General features: G+C 32.6%; 1 protein-coding gene across 1 annotated transcript; it reads left to right on the forward strand.

The window, feature by feature from the left end:
• Nucleotides 1-10,466: 10,466 nt before the first annotated feature.
• Nucleotides 10,467-19,683, forward strand: LOC108692288. The gene is made up of 2 exons (XM_018200478.1): nucleotides 10,467-11,175; nucleotides 19,565-19,683. The coding sequence occupies exons 1-2, from the start codon at nucleotides 10,467-10,469 to the stop codon at nucleotides 19,681-19,683; spliced, it is 828 nt and encodes a 275-aa protein (XP_018055967.1).
• Nucleotides 19,684-21,019: the final 1,336 nt, after the last annotated feature.

The raw sequence follows: 21,019 nt of genomic DNA on the forward strand, positions 1-21,019 counted from the left end.
CAAAATACGAATATTTAAATATATCTACGGGTTCAAAACGTTTATTAAAACGTCAATAAAAGATTAAAACTAATTATTTATTATATATAATGTATTAATATATAATGGAATATTTCGCGACGTACATGTATTTTTCTAATGTAACGCGTTATTTTTGCGTTTTTTTGGAATTCTTTATGAATCCATAAAAATAATTGGTATTTTTCCTATATTAATATTTAATATAACAATGTTTAGAGATTTTTTTGTAACAAAAAAATGAAAATCATCCTCGGTAGATCATTTTCAAATAATTGATTTTAAAAAAGATATTTCCACATGGGGCAATCATGTTTGAGTCGATCCTGCTCATCTGAAAAAATTCAAAATGATTCCTTATTGGTACGTTTAAATATCGAAAATAAAATGACTATTTTGAAAATTATTAGGTTGATAGGGATGTACAGTATACAATATATATTATGTATACTATATACTATATATGTTATGTATACTATATATCATATAGTATACTATATTATATAGTATACTTTCCCTAATTTTTCGTATACGTTTTTTTTTCCAAGAATAGGAACACTGAATTTTTTTCAAAAATAGTTACCTACTATTTACCAACTGCGTTTAAAGATCGCATTTACATTAAAATCATTTTCCCCATTTTCCATGATTTTCCATGTATTTTTCGAAGCCATGTTTTTCGAGTTTGAGTCCGGATCTGTGATAGGTGATTTAAATCTTAAGCTATCAGAAATTGATCAATTACAGTCGAGTACGAAGAAAATCAACTGTGATTTGTCCATTTAAAAATAAATTTTCACGAGCTGCTCAAACCGGCTATTTTAGCGACAAAAAGGATTATGTGATCAAAATTGATGAATAATAGTTATTATTTTTGACTATATGATCGTTTTTGTCGATGAAACAGCCGGTTTGAGCAGTTTCTGAAAATTTATCTTAAGACTTAAAAATCTATTATAGATCCAGATTAATCAGCCGAGCAAGGCCGTGTTCGTATATTACTGCCAGTTGTTAGTACAGTCACTGATGATACTATTAAAGACCGTCTAGGTTCTGGGCAAACTTTCAGCGGTATAAAAACGATGCAAAGGACCTATAATCATAGACATAGTAGACCGAACATTCGAGGAGTGGGGGTAGTCCTAATTTAGAAAAGAACGCATTCACTTGATTCTCTCTTGTTTCGCACTTATATATAAAGGGTACTTTCCAATTACTTAATATCTTAATATCTGAACACAAAAGTACACAGGAATGCACAAAGTGTGTTTGTGCATGATTCAATTGGATCAGAATGTGTACGCTGTGCATGGTTGAGATCCGTTTCGGATAGAGTTAGATTAAATATAGTTTTTTCCGCCTGTATTAAAAAAAAGTAAATGTGCCGGCTACTCAACGTCTTCCACCCTCATTTATAGCCGCTGCAGTTAGTAAAATGTAATTGTCAAAAAATACTGAGTACAGATATAGCATATCGATGATAACAATTGGAACGTAATTTATGTCGCCATGTGCGAAAGTGTCTAGCGACATTGCAATTGGAAAGCACCCAATGTGTACCTCTGAGAAAGAGGATCGAAAACATCAAGAGCTTGATGGGCTAATCTGGTTAACAAAAATTTCGCGACAGAATATGTCCATCCTGATTCGCGTTTGTGAGTTCTCACAGAACATTCTTCTCGCCGATCTGACTATAAGCTATTATATTTTAGTTCTTTATTCTCACTTTCCAACCTTTCTTTCAGAGGTACACTTTATATGCATACGCGAAACGAGAGAGAATACAGGACCGAGTGTATCTTTTTCTAAATGAGGGCTACCCCTACTCCCGAAATTTCTGACAATGCTCGATCTAGAAATACTATATCTATGGCTATAATTAAGATTTGTTTACGTCGCATGTTCCAAATTAACCCAGAGAGAGAGAGAAAGAGAGAGAGAGAGAGAGAGAGAGAGAGAGAGACTTAAACTGATAAGGTGACGATTGGAGTAGTTGCATTCATGTACTCCAATGTTCAGTGACACAAACGGATTTAGGATAAATGCTTGTCACCTAATCTAACCTAATCCACACAAACAGATGGGACATGTGCCTCGTTTCGTTTGAAGTATTTTGTGTTACCTCGATTATTTGAAAAGCATTTTTACAAAATAAATGTGCTTTTAATAAGTATAAAAGTTATATTATATTATATTTTATTGTATTAATATTATTTTATTTTATTAATATTATATTATGTTGTTATATTTTTATATTTATATCAAAAATGCATTTATTAAATGTTTTTACAAAATGAATCTAAAATACTTTTTTTCGATATAGTACGTTTTCAATCATTACGCATGCGTGCGTAACATATTTTAATCATACTACCTTCTGAGGTGGAGCGTGCTCTTAATTGATCCGGAATATGCTCTAATGCGACGCGAACATTTAGTCGCCATATTGATTTCAGTGACGCGAACATATTGAAATGTGTTGGGCATGTTGGAGTGTGCGACGCGAACAAATCTTTAGAGAGTCTCATAAGGAGATAATGGCAAATTGCATCACGTCCAATCAGGACGAGGATTATGTGACCAGTTTTCTCCAATCTCTTCCATCCTATGGAGCTTTTGCCCATGTTCAAGCACAGGAGACGGGTCACGTGATGCAATTTGCCACTCTCTCCCTGTGAAGCTCTCTCCCCCTGCGCTAATTAGAATGAGTAGGAGCTATGGTAAGAATATGTTGAAGCATGTTGGAGTATGCGATGCGAACAAATCTAAGAGTATGGTCATGGAGCATAGAAAATAGGAGGCCGAACTTATATGGACGAAATCAGAAAGTAGTCAGAAATAGTTATGAAGTGGTCAAAAGTGGTGGTCTGAATTAATTCGATTGAGGGAATCGAATAAAGATTTTGTATCTTGAAACGAGGTAAAAATTATAAAAATGAGCGAATTTATTAGAATACTGATAATTTCATTGGTCAACATTTAGGAAATTTGTTCACTTTTGTAATTTTCATTTTGAAAATACAGAATCCCCCAGACTTCAGATGTCGCTTTTGTTCCACGATACTTAAAGTCACTAGATTAACGAAGTACCGCGATAAGAAAATTTACTGAATTAACATTTGGAGCCAACCTGGCATCGAAGTGCTATCCTAACCTAATTCTGTTAAAAGATCGGAAATCCATACAGGAGTCTGGAAGAAGAAAAATCTGTTATTATCGATTCTGTATTATCGAAAATGTCCGATTGTTGTATTGAAAATTGCAAAAATCGCAGCGAAAAAGGCTAAAGTTTTGAAGAATAATCGCGCGTCATGAAGCCAAAATGGCAGCAGTTTATTTTTGTTAATCTAGTAACACCGTTCTTTAATAACACCGTTCTCGCAGTTTGCATAGTAGTTGTCATAACAATTTTACATGAAGAATGCTCCATGCTTCATGTAGTTTTAGGGGCTCCGCAATAAAAGGAACAGGGAACAGAGAATAAAGAATAAGAACTTCAATCTCAGAAATCATGTATTGTAGAATATACAGTTTCTGAAAACTGTAACTAGGTTGAAATTCTTATTCTCTGTTCCTTCTATTGTGCGGAGCTTCTAAGAGTCAAATTATAAAGGGCACCGATCTCTGATTGGTCAGATTTCGGATCCCTTAAACGCCATCATTTGCAGATACTTTCGATATAGCAGTGAATTGAGCACTTGTAGAAGGCGCGAACGTGAAATCGGACTGTCAACTTCTCAACTATAGTGGAATTATTGTGCTATTTCCGGATAGTACCCGACACCAGACAATAGCGTCGTTCCGATCTTATGTTTTAACTCTTACTAGAAGAACTCTAGTCACATGACGTTTGTTGACGCCCAAAATGAGCGTCGAGCGTCAGCATGAAATGGCACCTTAAAATGTTATTTCATTTTTATTGTATAATAAATATGTACAGGACAGAGAGGTCCTCGGATCTTTCTAAGATAAATACTTCCCACTTGATGACACAAGCGTAAGAGCGATTACATGTAGCGCGTTATGCGGTACAGAAATTAAATAGATAACTATATAGGAACCGCGCAAACCGTGCCGCTTGCTTATTTTTTCCTCTATTAGGGTGCCATCCATTGAACTATATATACATTGGAATGGGCAATTGGAGAAAATTTATGGCACAATTGATCAGCCGCCATTTTAGTTGGGACAATATTTGAGCAAATCAAAAGCGTTCGCAGGCACACTGCGATGTATCGATCGATATATTATCAATGTATGACAATCTATATAGACATGAATAATACGTAAATAAAAATAATGTCACTTCAATTGACATTATTTTTTCTATTATTTTTTCTATTATTAATACATTCAATAAAACAACATTAATAACATTTTTCATATCCTACATCGTTAACTCATGAGCAAGAATTGATGCATTTAATATAAGAATTCTTATCCATGAAATGAAATGTCTTTTTTATTTTTCTGCCTACACTCAGGCACATAATACTTCATGTTGATGCTTTGCACATTTTATCGCAATCATGCGATTTTATAAATTTTTCAAAGTAATCTTTCAAATATAACCCCACATACACGAAAGAGATGTTGACATGTCTCACTAAAAAAACATAAGTGCGCATGAGCACCTAAAAACTTCTGATTCGCTCTTATATTAATCAAATTAAAATAGACCTGATCAATTAGTGCCACGATTTTCTATGTTTCAGCGGAGATGTCATTTCAGTGGATATAATTCAGTGATCCCATGACGCGGATTCGCGTATCGAAGGATTCAATCAATCACTGACGATCCATTTTACATTCGCGACAATTGTGTCCTTAATGTCCCATGGACATGATTCATATGTAAGCGGATTAGCGAATCGCCAATCACAGAATCGTTCTGTTAGATCTGCTTGCAAAATTTGCAACGATTCTGTGATTGGCGATCCGCTAATCCGCTTACGTATGAATCGCTTCATGGAAATCAAGGACACAATTGTCGCATACGTGACTGGTCAAATCCTTCGACATGCGAATACGCACGTACAGCGATACGCGTCAGGATGGCATTATATCTATTGCATATTGACACTATGAGCGATGAACGACGAGCGATATTCAATAAAAGCTTTTTCTCACATGACGACGCAAAGCAAAGCTCTCATGGGTATCGCTTGTCGCTCATCGCTTATCACATTCAATGTGCAATAAGCATTACATGTAGCACGGTAAGCAGCACGGGCTAGCGACAATATAATAAATTTTAATATGAATTTTTTTTAACATATTAACTTATTTTTATGCATATTTTAGCACTCTTCAGCATTCTTATTTTTCAACAGATTTATTTAATAATTGCATTTAAATTAATTAATTCTATTAAAAAATGCTTAGTAATGTTTGTCACTAGCTCGTACCGCTCACATATAAAGGCGTTTTATTTAAATTCCCACCTAGGTCCTTCCCAGGTGTAATGTCCTTATCTAAAAAATACGATAAACAACAAGAATAGAGTAATACTTGAGTGATACTCAAGTGAAAATCTAAACTCAGCATAATAGAGGAAAAAATAAACAAGCAGCACGGTTTGTGCGATTCTTATAGTTACCTAGTTAGTTTCTGCATTGCCTACCACGTACCTTTGACTATAAATACATGAATATTGCTTGTCTCTCATATTTATTATAGGAAATGCGATGCATATTCTTTGTGTCGCCGAAGTTGGCTAAAGATTGTTAGGCTTGCGAACAGTAGAGACCGATAAGTTCAAATGCGAAAATTGATATATACTGACCGTTCTTCTTCTTCTTCTTCTTCTATTTTTCTATTATTTGATTTTCTGATTCAGATACAGAACTATAGTATCAGATACAGAAATATAGTATCACCAGCAAATTAATGGATTCTGAAATCATTCGAATAATCTCTTCGGGGAGCAGAACCATTTTTGCTGACCATTGCACACCATAAACGTGTATATACTATAGTCAAAGCTCCCCACTCTCGCAGAAAATTACTGTCCGGGGCGAAGCTTAATCTTTCAGCATAGCGACATATCTGAAATTAGCTACTGGCAGTCCATGTGTTTATAGTCAAAGCGTACCGTGCTACTGTAATCGCACTCTCAAGCTCTATTACTGAAGTAGCACATTAGTCCGCATATCGAACTAATCTTATCATGTACCAATAATAACAATATGTACTAATAAATACTAAGCGTTTATTGGACTATAGATAAGGTCCAAGAAGGCGGTGAAATAGCCAATAAAAAGGCTGTTAACAAAATAAAAAAAATGCGCTACTTTAGTAATATATAGAGTTTTACACAAGCGTCATTCTATTTTTATCACTTTCTAAATATCAAGAAGGATAGAATGACGCTTATGTCGATTTGTGTTATCAAATGGAAAACACACTCTATAGCCAATCAACAGGTTTGAAAAATTTATTGTACGATAAAAATGCACAAATAAAATATCACCCATAGATCTTGCGGAACAAGAAGCAGAGAAATGACGAAAAGCGCTAATTTTAGAGAGAACGCTTGCAAATTGAACACACTATTTTACATTTGATTAACACATTTTAACACAAACGGATATAGGAATGTACAAAATGTAACATTAGGCCTGTTCATTTTGCCTGAATTTTTGTTTATATTAGTTCATCTTTCTTCCTTTTCTCTCCAGTAGGAAAAAAGAGGAAAAAAGATGAACAAGTGCAAAAATTCAATAAAAAAGAACAGAAAAGGCCTATCGTACATGTTCCTATTGGAACAGTACATGTATGCTGTGCATAGTTGAGATCCATTTCGGATAGAGTTAGATTAAATGTAGCTTTTTCCGTCTGTATTAAACAAAAAAAAGTAATAGTGTCGACCACTCAACGTCCTTCAATCTTATTTATAGCCGCCGCAGTTAATAACATGTAATTGTTATTCAGAAAACAAACTCAGGGTGCAATTATATATAGAGTCTCTTTAAATTTGACTTCTGTAATCTTTGCATTCCTCACATGTATTTTTACAAAATTTTTACAAGTAATGTTATGCCCCTTCCAGGAGATTAGTTAAGTTATACGTCATACGTGAAAGCTTGTGCGTTACTTACGTTTACAATTTAAGTAAGTGTTACGACAATTTTTGCAGTTTGATTTTTTCGTAGAGGGCTTTCATGCATGAATAACTCAACAATTTTCTATATGGAAATTTTTGGAAACTTTCAAACGAATATTCCGATGGCAGTTGCTTTTCTTGATATCAAAGCAATATATAATAATGTTGTATTAATTAACAAATCTGGGTATCCCTCTCATGTTCTGCCGCTTTATTTACAATTTGGTATCTGCGTGTCAAGTGTGGTGTAAATATAGGGAAATAGAAAAAGTTTTTTGACTTTTCAAAGAGCTGCCACAGGGCAATTCTGTACTGAGCCCTATGTTATACGCTATCTACATCACCGAATTGGAGGAGGTCAACTACTAAGAGTGCAAGATAATTCAGTACGCAGACGCTGCATTTTTTCTGCTTTGGACTCGATCGAGGATTTGAAATAGAGTCGAAAGTGCAGCTAATAAGATTTCTGCCTCATTAGATAGTCTTATCTTGTCAGCAGAGAAAACTAAGCTATGTGTATTTAGCATTATATAGCAAGAATAATAAAGCTCTTAAAACTTAAGTTAGGCGGAAGTTAAGTATAGTAATGTAATTAAAAAAGATCTTTCTCGATTCGGATTCAGAGAGAAATTATTGCAAATCCTGATAAAATAAAATTCTTAGAGATAAATTTACAATCTAATTTAGAATAGTCTACCCATGTTAATTATATCAAAAGTCATTGTATTTGTTCATTACGAATTATAAAGTGCATCGGGCGCCTTTGGTGAAGCGCCGATCCCAAATTACTTAGATTAATTTATTACGCCTTGATTAGATCTATAAGGTCTTTCAATAGGGACGCTCGAAATTTGTTAGATCATAGTAGCCATATTGTTAAAGTGACATCTGTCAAATTTGTTGTGAATTGTTTAATAGTGTATGACAAATCATCATGGAAGGTCATAGTGTTGAGCAACGTGTGCAAATCATAAAATTTTATTATTAAAATCAGTGCTCCGTTTGAGAAACGTGATTTTTATCCTCGCCACAACCGTCCTGCCGAATCGACTATTCGATATTTGGTGGCCAAATTCGAGTCAATCGGTTCGATAAATAATCAGCCAACACCAGTACGTCGCCGAAACGCAAGGTCTGCACCTCTATAAAATTCAACTGACCCAGGAACTTAAGGTAAACGACCATAGACAACGTCATGGATTCGCTGATTGAGTTCTGGAGCAGTTGGAAGTTAACCCAAATTTCGCCAAACAAATCATCTTTAACGATGAGGCCCATTTTTGGATGAATGGATATGTGAACAAACAAAATTGTCGAATTTGGGACGATATCCACGCGAGATACACCATACACCAGCTCAAATGCATCCCGAGAAAGTCACTGTTTGCGGATTTTGGTCTGGCAGAATCATCGGTCCGTACTTTTTTCAAAACGAAGCGGGCGTTGCCATAATCGTCAACGGCGAGCGCTACAGATCGATGATAAGCAACTTCTTGTGGCCTAAAATGAATGATATGGATATCGATAACATGTGGTTTCAACAGGATGGCGCTACGTGCCACACACCGCATGCCACGATGGACGTTCTACACGAGCGATTGAAGGCATGGTTATCTCGCACGGCGGCGACGTGAACTGGCCACTGAGATCGTGCGATTTAACGCCTTTAGACTTCTTCCTTTGGGGCTATCTTAAATCGCAGGTCTATACGAATAAACCGCAAACAATTGATGCTCTCAAAGTCAACATAACAAACGCCATCCAGCAAATTCAGCCAGATTTATGTAAGAAAGTCATCGAAAATTGGACCGCCCGAATATGTGTCACCAAGCGAAGCCGGCGGACATTTGAGCAACATTATATTCCATACTTAATGCCATAAAATATTCTTTCAAATAAAAAAAAATTGAGTGGATATCTCACACACAACTTGTTTTATTTACATTTAAAAATCGAGCGTCTTTATTGAAAGACCCTTTAGAATATAGGGGTTTCATGCTTCAGGATTTTTCGAATAAGTTTTTATTTGAACTTAACAAAATTCAGTACCGAGCCCTCTTAGATTGGTCATGAGGTATAGACAGAGTATATTCCGATTAATTCTGTGCGAGGCGAAGGAGCCTCCCCTGCTTGTTAGATTCCGATACTTAGGGAGAAATTTCCTTCTAGACTAGCAACAAACTCTAAATGTCATCTATTTGGAAAAGCTTAAAGAATTGGCGGACTCCCACATAGTGCGACTACGTTAATCGAGCTCCGATTATGTTAACTCAGGAGGACGTAAACGTTAAAAAGCATTACCTTTCCAATCTTGATGATCCGTTGTGTTTCTCAAAATCATTCGATGCTTTGCTTTTTCGTCCAGAGGTGAACCTTGAAGATGGAAAATTCTTTGGCAGGTAAATATGGTACTGATGTTACTTTTTTAGGATTATTCAACGAGGAGATTAATTCATCCATCGTATCTTTTCACTAATGGATCATGTGTAGAAGATTCGCAATATGCTGATTTTGAAGTGATGTTTTATGATGGATCTATCTCCGAAGGATATAGGTGTGCGGGTTTTGTCTCTTCATTTTGTATCGAAGCAATGATGATTCTCATGGCTCTGGAACTAAGATGTATCTATAGGTCTAAGCTAACTATTTTCTCAGACACTAAATCAGTCCTTAATGCAGCGCATAGTTTGATCACCGGGATAAATCGCATCTCTTTTTATTAAGAATAGCAGTTCTTCTTTTGACTAGCGACAAAGGAATTGAGGTTAAGCTCATATTCCATATAGGGATTCCATATAGGGATTTCAGGCAACGAACAAGCGGATAGGCTAGAGAGGCTATTGCCTCTACAGAGATACGCAATTGAAAATTCCAGTGTCTGAATTCTCTATAGAACCGACAGATGTACAGGGCGGAATTTGGAATTTCAACTACCGGTTATTTTGAGTTTGAAAGGCGTAATAACATTTATAACGTATCAGAAATTTAGTTTTTTGTTTGATATTTACGAACTGGGTCGCTATAAGCTTGAACAAAATTGGGAAATATTGAAAACTTATTTCCAAAATAGTGAGTCTTCAACCCAAATTGTAAGAAATTTACGTGGAAAATTTGATAGAAAAGAAATGCCTTCACGCAGTTTGTGGATCAATTTGTGAAGCGAATTCAGCAAACTGGATCCTTATTGAATAAAGCAACTCGTTCACGTGCTCGTCCAGTAAGGTCAACCGAAACATTTCTGCTATTGCTCAGAGTGCTTTAACAATCAACATCAACTCCGCCATCGTTCTCAAAACTTGAACATTTCACTTACTTCTTTGAGAAGAATTTTGAAGACCTCGGTATGAAGCCGTACAAAGTTCAATTAGTGCAAAAATTGAAGCCGCATGACCATCCGATGCGTTTTCGGTTCGCCCAATGGGCTGAACAACGCTTGGTTGAAGATAAACATTTTTACCGAAAAATCATTTCTGACGAAACTCATTTTCATCTCGGTGGCTATATGAACAAGCAGAATTGTCGTATTTGGGGATCAGAGAATCCGCACGTCATCACGGAGAAGTCGATGCATCCACAACGAGTGACTGTTTGGTGGGGTTTTTGGTCCGGCGGCATCATTGGACCATTTTTCTTCGAAAATGAGCAAGGAGCTGCCGTCACTGTCAATGGCGAGCGCTACCACGCCATACTAAACGAATTCTTGCTTCCCAAATTTGAAGAGGAGGACACAGACGACATTTGGTTTCAACAGAACGGCGCACCTTGCCACACAGCCAACGCTACAATCGATCTTTTGCGCACTGTCTTCGAAAATCGCATAATCAGCCGAAATGCTGATGTCAATTGGCCGCCTCGCAGTTGCGATTTGACTCCACTGGACTATTTTTTATGGGGAATCGTCAAGGATGAGTGTTACACTAACCAGCCAGAAACGATTCAAGAATTAAAACATGAAATCAAAGTTGCCATCGATGAAATACGCGCCCATACAGTGGAAAATGTACTGAAAAATTGGGTGGATAGAATGGGGTATTGTGCAGCCAGTCGTGGAAGTTATTTGAATGAAATTGTATTTCATGTTTAATGGCAATGTACTATCTTTCCAATAAAGCCATAAACTTTGAAAAATATTCATGCGTTTTTTTTTAGAGCCAAATTAAATTCCAAATTTTAAATGGCCCACCCTGTACATTGTTTGGGTGGACGAGCGACGAGTCGCTCGCGGTGCAGGATATTACAACAACTATTTGGTCCAAACATGTTTGGTTCAGGAAATTTAAAATAAAGAAAAGGACACTTGTATTAACTATTAATAGAATTAATCGGACCACATATCCCTAAGGGAAAGTCTTTTCTGCTTTAGTATAGTGGATTCTTCACTGTATGTTAGATGCGGCGTATTTGAAACTCCAAATCATGTCTTTTGGGAATGTAGTGCTTTTACTGAACAGAGACGGATTTGTAAAATGCTCTGGTCAGGGCGAGAGGCCTTCTCCCTTACCCTGTCGAATATCTCATGGCTATAATTGATGAAGATACAATCTATATTTTAAACACGTTTGCGCTATTGATAAGTTTATTTAATGCTCTAAGTTTCGCCTTTTTTTGTTTTTTATGTTAATTTGATTCAATCTAAGTTAATGCGGTACATGTAACACTTGTTGTTTTATTTTACGTTATTTTATTTTACGTTATGTTATTTTATTTTACGTTATCTTAATTTATTATAGTTTGCTATTATATATTTAGTTGTAAAGAAAAGGTATTTCTCATAACTGTCCGCTGTTTTAAATTAGCTCTGATGGATCTGCTCTAGTAATTGTCAATCTAGCTTATTTATATGTTTTTGCGAGATATTATTGCGATTCGGTGAAATGAAAAATTTTATTTTATGATCTTTAGTTATAAGCTAGATAATCTAATATAAGAGCGTACAATCTGTGATTATGATATGAGAATCTTACATTCTCCTCACTAATGGAAATGTACTTTAAGCTAATGACATTAGTTTTGTATGTAGTACCTGTCTGATAGGCCCGCTCCTAATGGCTGTATCCCTTCTTATATTATCATAATAAAAAAAAGATATGGCAGCTCTTCCTCCCTTAAAATCTTCCTCCCCCCCTTGAAGGTTCCAGATATTCATACGTCCATGGTATCAACAGAAATACGCTACTATATATACTGCTCTTGTTTAGCGACGAGACACTATGTCTCCTGAATAACTGATTATAGTAATTAATTTTATGAAGCAACGTGACTGTACGTGGATGTATCTAACTGATCGCCGATTTGGTGAAAGATTCTGAAAGTTAAGATTTTTTATCTCCTTTTTTTGTTGAGTAAGCGATGGTTCCTAATGCTATTGATACCGTATTTGGTCACCAAAGACATGGCAGAACCTGAAAATTCGTCTAAAAAATATCAAAGACATTACTTGTCCTCCCTGTATATTCTTATACTGTGATTGCGTAAACAAATGACAAACTGTGCTGCAGTCGCCTTTGCAGGTTGAATATTTTATCTGTTCATAATACCGTCAGCTGTTATATAGCCGATTGTATTACCAAAAATGAATTTGATTCATTAATATAATAAATGAAAAAGGTTAAGAACAACTTGTCAAAATCACTTGTTCCATTCTTAGGAAGAACAGTTATGATTGGCCAATTTCATAACTACGAATGTTATTAAACCCGATTAAATGTACCGTGTAAATGTAGTTACTATATTTAAGACAGTTTTAAAATAAAAATGGACTATGAATACCGTCCCATGTTTAACGGAGCACTAAGGTTAGATAGAGCTACTAATATATTTCTCTCTCTCTGTTATCGATTTTGTAAAAACTACTCTGCATACAAAAGTCAGCTCAAATCATCTCGTGTCACGATTACAGTATAAGCACAGTCTAGATATTATATATGCGAGTGTCAGCGTCTTTGATGTAGGTGAGACAAAGTCACGTGATCTGTGGCCATTTTGAGAACTGTTACACGCGCTCACATTTAAATATTTTAGCTAAATTACGACACTGATTAATATGAGCGTTTTTAAATAAAAGACGCAATGTATCACAATAAATTATTTTATCTTTGTTTAATATTGCAAACAATAAGGATAAAATTGAATAATTGTTTTAAGCTATGTTTCTTGCTGGAAAACCATATAGTAAATGAAATTATAAAATAAATTATAAAATAAATATACTATTCATTTGTTATAAAATATACTATTATTGAAATGTGTGTGTGTGTGTGTGTGTGTGTGTGTGTGTGTGTGTGTGTGCGCGCGTGTGTATATACATATAAAATAAGGTATTTACAGTTTAGGTATTTATGTTTTTAAAGGAAAATTTTACTTCATTTAATAATCATAATATGCTGCTGTTCTGGAAAAAATAAATAATATAGAAAAATTAGAATAATATAGAATTAGACAATAGAATAAAAAATTCTTAAAAATAAAATTAAAATAAGAAACAAAGTAAAATAATATCCATTATTTAATACATTTACAATTAATACTGTAAATTCACATATAATTCTGTGTTTATTTTTCAAATATTTTTACTTTTACTTTTATGTTTATATTGTATAATAAATAAATAAATATGTAAAAAATACATAATAAATAAATAAATATGCTGAGAAATAAATATAGAAAATATAGAAAATATAGAAAAAAAAGTATGATTATTAATAAACAATAAAAATTATCAAATAAATATTGTAGTAGAATGAAATATTCAGTAGAATCAAATATTCACACACAATGATTAAAATTAAAACGATTAATGTATAATTGTAAATTTACTTTTTATTATAAAAAATAAATGTAACTTTAAATATTTAAAAATTATCTGCTTTAAAAACAACAATTCACTGCTTTAAACAAATTCTCTGCACATGTCTGATCCGTTCGAGTGATCTCACGGATTAGGTTAAATGACATGCTCACTTGCTCTAAATACTGAATGTTGGAGCACATGAAGCAACTGCTTTAACTGCCATTTTATCTGTGATCCAAGTGCTCTCTGGGTTAATTTGGAGCATGCGACGCGCAAACAAATCTTCTATCTAATATTATTCCTGATTTTCGATCACAACAAAATGAGCGAGTGTTTTTGAGTTTTCGATCACATTGTGTCTTGAATTTATTATTTTTTGAACAGTATGTCCAGTTTAAAACTGTCATAAAAAAATATATATTTTTGCAATTATGTGAAAGATTGCATATATTTACTAACTGTGGAACATTTTAGAGAACAGTTAAATAGTAGCAAAATATGACCGGATGACAAGAACATCAAGTATTATATTTTGGTGATTGTCCATTGTCTGCGATCTGGGGGTCGATTGCGCATCTCCAAATGTGATGATAATTATAAAGCAAATTCACTAGTGTATTCATATTGGATATGGGAAAAAGTTTGTGGCGATTTTTTAGTAAAATTAAAGTGTTTTTCTTAGAGTATTGAAATCAATTTATTTAAACCAAATATGCTCCATTATTTTCTATAATATTTTGTCATTTTTGGGGCATGGCCATAATTCCATGATAGAACTTCTGTAGTTTCTGATCGAAAAACTTCAAGTGATTTTCACAGACTTCTTTTGAAGCTAGCTTTACACTATTAAGAAAGTTCTGCAGAGACCTAAACAAATGATAGTCTGAGGGTGCTATGTCAGGACTATATGGTGGATGCATTAAAACTTCCCAGCCAAGCTCTCGCAATTTTTGCCGAGTTATCAAAGATGTGTGTGGTCGAGCATTGTCGTGGAGCATTGTCGATGGAAGACGACATCTCTCCTATTGATTAATAGGAGATTAATTCTGGTCGCTTTCTCTCAATTGCTTGTTGTAATCTCTGCAGTTGTTCACAGTAGAGTTCGGAATTCATTGTTTGATTGGACGATAACAGCTCATAATGAACGATTTCCTTCCAGTCTCACTACACACCTTCTTCCTCGTCAATCCAGGTGCGATTGCTTGCGCCTTCTCTCCTTTCTTTATCTACGATCTTTTTCTAGATGGATTGTCGTAGGTGATTCATTTTTCATCACCAGTTATCATTCTCTTCAGAAATAGCTCAATTTCATTCCGTTTCAGTAGCGTATCACAAATATTAATTCGGTCCATCATGTTCTTAACACTCAACTCGTGAGGAATCCAAACATCGAGCTTCTTTTTGTATCCAACTTTGTGTAAATAATTTAAAACTGTTTTGTGGTCGGTGCCTAGTTCCCTGGCAATCTCCACAGTGCTTATCACGCTCGACTTTTACCATGATTTCATCGGACTTTTCAGTGATTGATCGACCGGAGCGAGGTTTATCTTTCACATCGAAATTTCCAGCACGAAAGCGAGCGAACCATTTCCGTGTTGCTGATTTTGATAGAGTATTTTCATCGTAAATAGCGCAAATTTTTTCATAAGCCTGTGCAGCATTCTTGTCTTTATCGTAGAGATATTGCAAAATGTAGCGAATTTTTTCCTTATTTATTTCCATTTTCAAAATAAAATAACTTTTGATCCACTTCACCGATTTCAATCTTTTTCGGTTCAAAACAAAGATTAAAATGTCACTTTTTAAACGCACGTCTAATGTTGCTGATGCGATTAGTAGTTGCCGACTGCTGAGCATTTAACAGGAAAAACGCCACGAACTTTTTCCCATACCCAATAATTTAATTAGTCAGTACTTAGTAACCTTTGCTCATTTTTGTAATATTCACCTCCTTTCAAAATCCACAATCGACTTCCTGGCAGATTTTAAAACATGGCTAATGAATGAGAGCGATAATAAACGAACTGACGGTAATTCGAGTCAAATTTTTATTAATAATTTCTGTATAAAGCTAATTTACTTCCAAAAAAAAAAAACTATTGATATACTGAACTTAATATATGTAGATATGACAAATATTATTACATAAAAGATAAATTATATTATAGAACGATTCAAAGTTCAAAAAAAACGCGAACTGATTCCAGATGTTAACTAATTCGGTTTATGTATTTTTAAACTAAATCAATTGTAAGTTATTGACAACAGTTATATGATAAATCAGTGGCGCTATAACTGTGGATCTTAATGAGAACGACGATATGTGCAACCAATTTCTACTTCTGTCGATTTTATTCTAAAAGGCTCTTTTGAACAGAGACACTGGTTATTATCACTATGAAGTAAAATTTATTTTTCTATTAGTATGGCTAGTCAAAGTGTCAAATGTAACTGAAAACAAATATGACTGTTTTCCAGCTATGACACAGAGACATTACACTGTAAAATACTTATTGTATTGAAACGCAGTTTAATTTCATAGTGATGAATACCAGAATGCATTGCAGTCTTCCATTCTATTCTTATAATTATATTTAGCGTATCAATAAAGGCTTAAATACAATAGGCAATAAGCATAGGGAATTACGTACCGTCCGATGAAAGCTCCGGGATATATAATAAGTTCGATACATAACCTATACTAGTACAAACGTATCACTACAAAGATGCATGAAGTCCATGAGACAAAAAATATGGCACAGGGAATAGGAACAATTTTCCAACGCATTGGAATTTGATTGCTTGTTTCCTCTGTCTTTTTGACTAATTTTTTTTTGAGGTTATATTTTCATTCGTGAATTTAGTTTTGGCAAATTTCAGTTTAAAAGACATGATATTCAATCACGATTATTATCAGAAAAGAAAATTTCACGATTTATTGGAAGATAGCACTTTTCGAAAATGTAGACGACTTTAATATAGAACACTTGACACAAGATCAAAAAAATATGGGGATGAGCTTTAAAATTTGATTCGATCTAGGTCATTTCCTTATGATAAAATTCCTTATATGATAACAAGATTAAAAAATTTCGAGATACTATCATGAAAGAAAATGCATGAACAGAGATGGCTTCTATTTTAGGAATTTCAGGTATGTACATTATAATTTAACTGAATATATTTTTTAAATAATTTTTCCAATAACTAAGTACATATATTAAATATTACTTTTTAATGTACTTTATTAACTTACTATTTAATATAAATAAATTATTTAAATAGTTCTACATATTTACTTAAATAGTTCTATATATTTACTTAAATCAATTAATGTCTTTTGCTGACATGTATTAGTATCAAAAGCAAATTAACATTCAGATCAGATATTTATTTGCTCTTCTTGTTAAAAATATTTTTTTCTGAAATATTCAATGTTATGTATAAATATCTAATATTACAATTTATGGATAATGAATATTTTTTCTTTCTATTTGACAATTTAAAGAAGATTACTCTAAGAAGATTAATTTTATGTTTTATAAAAATTATTACAGATTTTTACTTGAATATATGTTATACATATATATCTTATAAGCTTTGTTTATATATATATATATTTTTTATTTTCATGATTTCAGAACTTAGTCTAATATTATACACGAAAAAATCAATTTGTGTATGAACATCCAATCTTTTACAGAAAAGTCTGCACAAAATGAAACGCATGATGAAATATGTTGTGATAACATTGATAGTGATATGCAAAAAGTTATTTTTTTTAGTATCTCGAAATTCTTTAATTTTTTTATCATATAAGGCATTTTATCATAATGACCTAGATCGAATCAAATCTATTAAAGCTCGTCCCCATATTTTTGATCTTGTGTCAAGTGTTCTGTATTAAAGTCGTCTACATTTTCGAAAGTGCTATCCTCCAATGAATCGTGAAATTTTCTTTTCTGGCAATAATCGTGATTGAATGTCATGTCTTTTAAATTGAAATTTGCTAAAATTAAATTCACGAATGAAAATATAATCTCAAAAACAATTAGTCAAAAAGGCAGAGGAAACATTCAATAAAATTCCACGTCGGAAAATTGTTCCTATTCCCTGTGCCATATTTTTTGTCTCATGGATTTCATCTTTGTAGTGGTACGTTTGTATTAGTATAGGTTATGTATCGAACTTATATACCTTTCATCGGACAGTACATAATTCCCTGTTCCCGGTGTCTATTGTGTTTAAGTCTTAATAGATTTATGATTTTTATTTAGACTTAAGTTATAATTTTTTCAGAATTGACGATTTTTGAAGGTTTTATTGCAAAATAAGTACGACTACCAAAAAACTTTTTGAAAAGTTGATAACATTGACATATTTTACACGCTCGTACTTAGCTTTTTATTGTGTCGAGCAATGTAACACTGTGTTATAGTTGAAACACTTTGTGTAAGACACAGTGTTACCTGTGTACATTGTTGGAAAATATCCTACATCAGTTTCGAAGTAATTTATACTTATTACATTCTCAATCATTGTTTTCAGTGCAATTTTGTGCAGAAAGAAAAGTGAACTCTCTCTCTTTCTCTCTTTTATTGGCATCTATGACTCAGACGAAACTAACCAATCGATAATTTTATACAATTTGATTTCAATAAAAGAAAGAACGAGCTACAATAAGGGTTGTGGTGTGGCGATGAATTTAAGATGGATTATTTATTGATCAATTTTATTCTGGTTGTATTGTTATATCGTTCTCTCATGGATATATTGCGTCACAATTAATAATAAGCTATTTATTGAGCTATTTTATTACAATTATCTCAAACATTGTTTTAAACACATCACATTTTTGAAAAGTAAACGCAATACTTTTCTTTTATAGGTATTAGTTTTATGTAACATACATAATTTTTATTTTTTTAAATGAATTATATTTGCTTATTATACTCTAGGCAGAGCATTCTATAGTTTAACAAAGATCACAAAGAAACAAAAAATTATCAAAGAAAAGTATACTTTGTTAAAATATTATTCTAAAATTTTTAAACAAAAAATCCACTTTATTACAACATTTTTTAATGAAACATAATTTTATTAAACATTGTCAAAAAGATTTGAAAATGCTGAGAGAAAATAAATTAACTGTTGAGCAATGGCTATTCTTATAGAATTATTTCTATCAAATAGTATTATTTTTGGATTATTTTGGCAATGATGAATTATCTAATTATTCCAACTCAGTTTGGAAGCAAATGAATAAAAGATATCAAAATATTTATAGTGCTCATAACTGGTTGGTTAATGTTAAATATAATAGATGAGAAATATTTTCTCTCGCAAGACAAAAAATGGGTTTGGACTTACTAGATCCATCAATAAATATATAAAATATATAATTTCTAGTGAAGTCGATAATAATAATGAATCAATGAATTTTTATAATTTTTCATTTGATTCTACTTATCAAGACACTTCGTTTGATTTAATATTAAGTGCAAATGAATGAGGGCAAATTAAACCACTTCAATCAGAGATAAAAAGATCTTATCATACATTAAGACCATGGATATGGACTAATGTCGATGCATTTTATGAATTTAATGTAGATATGACAAGTAATACATAAAAGATAAATTGTATTACAGAACGATCCGAAGTTCAAAGAAAACGCGAACTGATGTTCCAGATGTTAACCAGTCTAATTGAGAAACGTCTAATTGAGGACTATGAAGGACCAGAAATGAAAAATGAGCTGGATGAATGAATGAGAGAAATCAACTAAAAAATGAAATATATCCGACTTTATAATATAATAAAGCCTCCATAATAGAGAAATACTAGTTCCGCGCAAAATACTTCCATCTTATTATTCAGTATATATATATGTAATTTACATGTATTCAAATGAAGAATTTTCTTCATAAATAGCTTGCATTCAGAAAAACGTTTTTCTTTACGGATTTTGTGTCAAAAGGACACAGATGTTCATTCTTATCATAAACATTAAAAATAATCATTTTTTATTAATATATTTAACTTTGTACGTTTTTCTAACATTATTATTGCTTCACTTAAATATGTAACTTAACTTAAATATTTTATATATACAATAATCTTGAAAATAAACTATATATATCGTTTTAAAAATTTGTAGATAAGAGATATAAAAATTCACATAAAATGAGATGCGATGTAATATATGATATAACAAATTTATAGTTTAAATTTATAGTTTAACAAACATTTTAAATTGTTATTCTAATACTGAAGATGACCTAATCTAAGATCAAAATGTTTATCATTTTCTGTATATGAAATTGTTTGAATAGATATTTGCACTTAAATCCTATGTTCCTGATATGAACTATAAAACTTTTGTATCTAACTTTAGAATTGTATAAGTAAAAAGTGAATTTTTCAATTTTTCTTTGATTTTTTTGAAATCGGATACATGGATTTTTTATTTATGCGTATTTTAAGTCTGTAAAAAATATTTTACTATAAAATTAGAAAATTTTAGTTGTAATTCGTGATTGCCGTCAGTATCTCTTTAAAATGATAATTAATTTAACATTCTTATCTAGTTCAGACCTAATTCAATTCTCGAGCATCTTTTTATGAACGGTTGCCTTTGATCTTATAGATGTGAATGATGCTTTGCAACATTAGTCGCTCAGAAATAATTCTATAGAATCCGATGTTTCATCAAGTATACCTCTAAGACGATTTGCATGAAATCGTTTTTCTTCCACAACTTTACAAATTTGTAAAGGAATTGTGGGATCTCTAAGCTCCAATAGAATATAATCATTTATTTCAATTTTTTCGTTTCCGAGTAACCGATTTATGTTTTTTGAGCATCAACAATTTTATTTTCTTCTTCCCATACAATATCTTTCTTAAGTTTTTTAAAATCTTCATTTTTACTTTCCTGTATCATTTGATCTTCTATTAGACTTTCATATTGCTCTTCATTTTCATATTACTTTTCATCAGAATCATCTGCTTCCTATATAAACGAATACTTAAATATTATAATATATAAATTTTCAAAAATCAGAAAAAATATTAATCTACTTTTAATATTATTTTACCTTTAT

This window comes from Atta colombica, unplaced genomic scaffold (genome assembly GCF_001594045.1).
Source record: "Atta colombica isolate Treedump-2 unplaced genomic scaffold, Acol1.0 scaffold69, whole genome shotgun sequence".
NCBI classification, from domain to species: Eukaryota; Metazoa; Arthropoda; class Insecta; order Hymenoptera; family Formicidae; genus Atta; species Atta colombica.